Genomic DNA, 7,143 nt, shown 5'->3' on the forward strand with positions numbered 1-7,143 from the left:
ATAATTATATTTAATTATTAATAATAATATCAACAAATCCACTATGAAGAAATAGAATCACATGCTTCGAACACCTTTTAGGATGTTTTTTGTGGCAAATTTAAACAAATATTAATACTCTATTACTATCACTTTTATAGCACATAAACAAGTGTTCGTTGACAGTAACCCAAAAACTCTTTAGTTGCTCCATTGATAATCTCAATAAATGCTATTAAAGATTATTCATAGAAAGCTCTCCTCCACGGTGGACGCGGAATGTGGTATAGGCATCCTATTAAAGAGATTATAAGAATTTTATTAAAGATTGAGATTAAATTATTAACATACATTATTTATTAAGATTAGTAATGGTGCAAAAAAAGCGTTTTTAGGGTTACTATCAACGAATACTACTTTATGTGCTATAACAATGTTAGTAATAGAGAATTTGCCACAAAACATCCTTAAAGGTTGTGGAAGCTTTTGATTGCGCTTTCTTCATATGTTTCCAAACTTCAAAGTGATCGCCTCTCGTTTGAACGGTCTGAATAACTATGGGTTTCATCTTCCAAAAGACTCTTCGTAAGGGGCCGGGTAAATTAAACAGCTGCGTGGAATCCCATACGTCAGTGGCAGATGTTCCTATAAGTTTCGTTCATTCAGAGGGCCACGAACTCTTGCGGGAAGCAGAGTTTGTTGTGCTGTTAGGATTCTAGCTGACCTTCTTGATCCGCCACTGCGCTTCGTAAGAGGAAGAGGCTTCCGCCGACCGTCGAAGGACCTTTTGGTTGGAAACATCTTGTCGCCCTTGAGTGCCCTTATGCTTCAACAAACTAACGTATTCGATGGCTTCACACAAGAAGTAATCTTATCGTTGTAGGGGCTTCATCCGATCGTCCAAAAGGGGCGAACAGGGACATGAACAGATGTAAGTGATTCTGTTGTCCACCACTGAGATTCCGAGATCTCATTTCAGAGTTACTTCAACCCTTTACAATTTATTATCTCTTTCATTATCTTTCAGTAGAATTTGGACGGAAAGGAAGCTCTGCCCTGCATAACTTTTGAAATTCTGCAAACGGGAATTTCCCGGCGTGCAAAGAATTTGGGTAATTTAGAACATGAAAAGTTCCGATAAATGCTTAATTTTAGTACAACTCGCGTTCAAGCTTTCGTACAAGACGGATACAGTGGTGAGCAACGTATGTGAAGTAGGCATTGCGTTTTTTTCAATCCCCTTATTTGACAGAGTATTTGAGGGGTGTAAATATGAAACCGCAAACAGTGACTTCGTTCAGGGTGTTGTTCAGCCATAATGATTTTTTAGGAAAAAGCTCCTTAATACAAATACAAATAACACTCAGACATAGTTTTCGGTAGATGTTCTTACGATGAATTCACCTTAAGGTCAATGTGCAATGGTTTAATTTTCCTACTTTTCTACTACAAAATAGTATGTTTATTCGACTTTCGGTTTAAGTCTTCCTATTTAAAAAATAATATCCTTTTCATCGACAACATTGAGGAAAAAAACTTCTCCCCCTGGCACCAAGCGGGCCGTCGTTTGTGACTTCGCTAGTGATTATGTACATCTCTTCTCCAGATGAAGACAACTTCCCTCGTGCCACTATCTCCAAGGTCATATCAATAATTTCCGTTCTTATCAGCACTCCCTCCCTCACTCTCAAATCCCTTTCCCTGTGTCACTTTTCCCACATCCACATCCACTACTTATCATCGTAATATCTGCGCTTCATGGCCCGATATTTTCGTAAACTGTACAACGCTTCAATTTCCTTCACAACGTACTCGCCCAATCCGATCGCTTTTTCAATCTTCTCCGGATCGGTTTCGGTGCTTTGGCGCTTGAACGCGTTGTAGCACCGCTGTCGAAATTTTTCCGGTCCGCCCGGATACTCGCGGCCCATATACTGCAGCTGTGGGGTATATCCCGGTCCGGGAAATAGGAAAAACAAACAACATTTTGAGAGCAGTGTGTTCGTGTGTTGAACGTGTGACACACCTACCCGTTTGTAAAGATCCAACACACGTCTCCGGTGATCACCCATCGTTGCTCGTAGGCAGAAAACTTAGCAGGAGCTGTTGTTGCGCAAAAATGAAATTGTAAAACACATCAAAACAACAAACAAACACCTTTGTATGGTCAGCTGTCAAAAAAAGCTGTGTTGCTCGGGAAGCGGGTGCACGCACACGACGCGAACCACCCCACAGCACAGCTGATTACGATGCGATGCGTGTGTTGGTGCCAGCATCTTCCGCACGTACGAGCACCTAGAAGGCCGGGTTGTTGTTAAACAAAGCCGTTACCAAAGCGATGATGTACGCGCATCGAGTGTGGCGCGGAAGCAACCAACGCAAGTTGTGAAATACACAATTACATTTACAAGCCCTGTCGTGAGCAATAGCAGCCGTAGCAGCCGCAGCGTGTTGGTTGCTTGGATCGTTTTGCAGTATATTGAACAAAGATTTGCATTGAGGTACGACTTCTCATTCATCCACCATGGAGCTAACGATGGAGATGTGAGTATAATATTTTTGCACAGAAATCGTCCCAAAATGTGCATTTGTTCCGGATGTAATGTGTTTATTTTTGTGTTGTTGCTTCCCTTTGTAGTCCCACTGCTGGACCGGAAACGTACTGCCGCCTTTGTCTCGGCAAGGATAGTTTGCTGGGTGTGTTTTCATTGGCACAAAATGGTAGTAACAGCTCGACCGAGCTGGTCGAGAAAATCTTTCAATGCACCAACATCAAGGTAGCGTATATGCAATCCCTTCGTGTGCAGCTTCGATGCAGTATTCGGTTGAAGGTGACGACTCTAGTTCACCTTGACGTAAACACACACACACACCACCAGGGAAATGGGGGGAGGAAACAACAGAAGCGTTGTAATCGGTATTGGTTCCTCGCTAAACAAGTGCTTTATTTTTAGCTCTCCTCCACGGTGGACGCGGGATGTGCCATCTGCCACCGGTGTCTGCAGGCGGTGCAGGATTTCTACCACTTTCGCGTGCGTAGCAATAAGGTGAATGATCTCATCCAAGTGACGACGGTCGTTGCCAATGGTGACGACAGCAGCAGTACGGATGGAGCGCGTTATTCGCCGACACCATCAAAGCAACCGAAGTCAGCAACTCCAGCGGCAACGAACAACAAACCTAGTCCAACGGCAGGTGGGCAGCGAAAGTATCACTGCCGCTACTGTCCCAAATCGTTCCGCACGGTGGCCGGCTTGACGGAGCATGGTAATAAGGCGCACCTAGCCAACCGACAGCATCACTGCCCAAACTGCTTGGCACAGTTCCAGCATGCGCCGTCCCTGGCAAGGCATGTGCGGAGCCGTAGTTGCTTCGCGTTCAGCAAATACCGGTGCCGGGTGTGCAGCGAAAGCTTTCACGAGCGTAAACAGTGGGCTGACCATATACAGATTCATGCGAAAGATTTCCCGTACCAGTGTCCGGACTGTTGGTCACAGTTTAAGCACAAGGCTACGCTGCGTCGCCACGCCAATACCGTCCATTTGTTGGTGAAGGTTTAAGAACCGTGTGACGCATTGTACGGTTCCCACACAGCACGAATCGAGTTTTCAAAATGCTTAACACGGAAAATAATAACATTAACACCACAACGATTGATAAGCAGCAAGTAGGTCGGGTTAGAGTGCATTCAATGTAATGAGGAAGAACCGAGTGCAACGTTAATTCGACTGCACAGTGTACGCATTCGTTCCAATTGTAGTGCTGCATACACGTTTGAAGAAGTGGAATCAGGTCGGAAAGAACGATAAGTCGAAGCGTCACGAAATACGCAACAAACAACATGTGTTCAATGTAGAAACAATTTTTAATTTTTTACGTTCCTCATCCATCCATCGTGTGGAATGGTTGGGCGAACGTGTATAGTTAGTCGAATGAAACGAATTTCTCCTTTTGTTTATATTTCGCAGGCGAAAAGTAACAGCAATGTCTTTTTAAAAATCCTTTCCAACATCGTGGCACATTTGCCAAAGGGATGGTGTACTGTACTTATTATTTATAATATAAAAAATATCATAGCAAATGAGAATATACAAAAACATACATTTAATTACTCTTCAGTCGTGTTTTTTTAAAGTCATTGTGATGCTAGTTCATTTTATTCGCTTAGGAATACTGATAATTACATGGTGGAAAACCATTTACAAAACACATGTGCACACGCTAACCGCATTGTCCAGACGAAGGTACAAAAAGTATGCAATCCGCAAATCTTAAATAGAATCCTGCAAGGCAAATTATGCGATATGAACAGCTAGTTATTTCAGTAGCTCTTTCCCACAGGATCATTTGTTTGGAAGAATTACCAAACAACAAGGATTCATACGCGTATAGAGCATATTTGGAGAGCCACAAGTCAGGATAATTTCGTCTTGATTGGGCAGTGCTTGTTACTTGCATAATTTAACTTACATAAGCAAACTTCTTCAATCAATACAAATCTTCTTTATCAGGTGTTACAACCATTTCACGATCTGTTTCCGATGTGATCTTAGTTTCAACCTTACACGTCTCCTCGCTTCATGCCAACAATTCGAAAGAATTTGACTGTCGTATGGTATCGCATAACCGTTACCAACTCACTGTAATCTGCCGAGTTTAATTAGTTGCAAAATGCTGCTTTCGTTGTAATGCATTTCCAAACATCTGGTGCCATTAATTTTTCGAAGCGTTTGAAGAAAGCCAAGGCATTTTAATCAGTTCTGGACAAAGGTTAATGTCCCAGAGGCGCATGTGAGTGAGTAATGGGACTCAGAAAAGTATATTATGTGGTTAAGTTTAAGTCCATTGCGACAGGTGCTTCGTTTGATGAAGATTTCTCAGGATGCTGCATTAAGGTTGGTGGTCCTCCCTTACAGTAATCAAAGAAGCTTTCTTGGAATAATATACATCATCGACAAGAGCAACAGAATCATTGCTTGCAGGAGTCAAATTTCCAGCTTAAAGAAATTTCTCTTGGAGCAGTAGCTTCAAGAATATAGCCTTAAAAATAAAAATGCCACCAATGATATTTCCTTCATTCAACGATTACATCCTTAATATTTTTCTTTCGCGGGGTAGATGGACATTGAAAATGGAGAAGTAAATCAATCGAAAGATTAGCAAAAATAAGTCAAGAAACTTTTACCAAAATTGGCCTTAATAACAGAAGGCACACAAATTCTCCTCAGAGGGTTTTTTTAACGAACAGACTATAAAAATGCAAACAAAATTAATCAATCCGTTTTTACACATCTTTGTTTTGTAATTTATTTCACTCAAATAGTTTCAAAGGAATCATATCAGCTTCGGACATGCACCGGTTTCCCTCCCTCACCGCAACAAATACGTTTTGTATTTGCGTTTCTCAAATTTGTTTTGCCGGTTTTCGTTTATAAAATATATCATCATATAGAGCTACTGCTGCTGCGGAACAAACACAGACACATTCACGTTCATCCCATATGCCGTCCGACGGAACGGAAGAAATTAAAAAAAAAATAAACAAAAATAATTCGGTGCAGTCCGTCCCATTAAGTCCTAAACGTATGCTTGTTAGTTTAGGTGTGTGGTTTTTGTTGTTGTTTGTTTGTTTGTTAATTTTACAATAATCTTGCTTAAGTTGTACTCCCTTTAAAGATCTGCTAGCATCTGAAAAATAATTGCACAATATCTCTCTTATGCGCTTTACCGGGAATTCCGATACCAGATGACACAAGAGACAACGTACAAGTCGAAAAAGCTATTTCGAAACAGTTCTTCCCATCATCATCATCATCATCATTGTGTTTTGTTTTGGTTTGACTTTACTTACACATCTATGACTCTGCAAGCGCGCCTGCGACCGGGTTTGGTCGTCAGCGCTCTCTACTCAATACCGTTTTTGGTGACATTCGCGACTAGATAGCGTTGGGTAGTTCTGGTTTGCATTGCAGCACAACCAGAATTCCGTAATTAAAAACAAAATATATACCGAGCACACACACACACACCATCCTTAAGCCTCGATCCAAAGCTTTATCTCTACTAACACATACTAATCACGGACTCTTCCTGCCTTTCTTATTCAATTGTTCAATGGCAAACATCATTTGTCTCTGTAGTCTATGCACGCTTTAATGCTACTCGTCTCGTTTAAAATTCATCCCTTCATCGTACATCCGAGCTACTAGCTTCAACACGGATAAATTAATAATGTTTCGCGCGCGCGACCTTTCTCTCACATGAGTATACGACGTGTGTTTTATATATAAATGTTTGCAGTGTGTATTTTTGTGAGTGGATTTTCACTTGTTTACTGATGATCTCGATACAGGCACATACATATTTAATAATTCGGTACAAGTTTAATCTCACACCCAATTTTCTTGGATACTCTTAACTCTTCACTTTTCGTACCTTTCGTCGTATTATCTCTCGTTTATCTGGGGGGCCGAAACCAAAAGGAATTGTGTAACTACGGAGGCAGATAAATATAGTCTCTTTACGTGAATCCGTTTTGTCGAAGCTTTTAAAACACCGTTTCAACAATTACCTCCGTTCTGTTGACGTACTTAGGCATTCGTTTGTTTCCTAGCACGAAGAATCATTATCATTTTAGTTGGTATGGCGCAGAAAATAACATACAATGCTCTATTATTAACAATGGCTAACTTTCGTTCAACCCACTTACCCCACAGCCGGCAGCGGCACATATACACGTCTTCTAGTAGCTTATCTACCTTCGTTCCTGCTAACGATACGCTTCTTTAATAAATATTGCCACCATCCGTTACCGACAGTATCATCTACGCTTTCTGTATCTTCTCCGCTTGTTGTGCTTGTTGAATCTTGCAATAAACTTAACCAGAACAGAACAGAATAGAAGTGTTGCTTTGCGCGCTTCCCGTGCGAAACAAAAAAGCACACACAGCAATCCTTAATTTAAAAAAAATAAATAAATAATCCAAAGCTACATCCGGAAACACGTAATAAAACCCGCTAGCACAATGTGCTTTAATTGATTTGCTGTTTGCTAAACGATTAATCTAATCCACACACACATATTACATATTACCTCCAAAAGATCCAAACCAAACACAGGGATGCGTGCGTGATTTTCGTTGCGCACGTGAAACCGTTTGGCAG

At 41.2% G+C, this 7,143-nt stretch overlaps 2 protein-coding genes across 2 annotated transcripts; one reads left to right on the plus strand and one right to left on the minus strand.

The window, feature by feature from the left end:
* Positions 1-1,705: 1,705 nt before the first annotated feature.
* LOC126559553 (electron transfer flavoprotein regulatory factor 1) lies at positions 1,706-2,052 on the minus strand. Its single transcript, XM_050215722.1, has 2 exons — positions 2,010-2,052; positions 1,706-1,919 (listed from the first exon to the last, which is right to left on the minus strand). Exons 1-2 carry the CDS (start codon positions 2,049-2,051, stop codon positions 1,710-1,712), a joined length of 252 nt encoding a protein of 83 aa, XP_050071679.1. The 5' UTR covers position 2,052; the 3' UTR covers positions 1,706-1,709.
* A 451-nt stretch (positions 2,053-2,503) lies between these two features.
* Positions 2,504-3,539, plus strand: LOC126566344 (zinc finger protein 135-like). Its single transcript, XM_050223250.1, has 3 exons — positions 2,504-2,523; positions 2,618-2,756; positions 2,934-3,539. The coding sequence occupies exons 1-3, from the start codon at positions 2,504-2,506 to the stop codon at positions 3,537-3,539; spliced, it is 765 nt and encodes a 254-aa protein (XP_050079207.1).
* The last annotated feature ends 3,604 nt before the right edge of the window (positions 3,540-7,143 follow it).

Source organism: Anopheles maculipalpis, chromosome 2RL, assembly GCF_943734695.1.
Source record: "Anopheles maculipalpis chromosome 2RL, idAnoMacuDA_375_x, whole genome shotgun sequence".
In the NCBI taxonomy this organism is placed as follows: domain Eukaryota; kingdom Metazoa; phylum Arthropoda; class Insecta; order Diptera; family Culicidae; genus Anopheles; species Anopheles maculipalpis.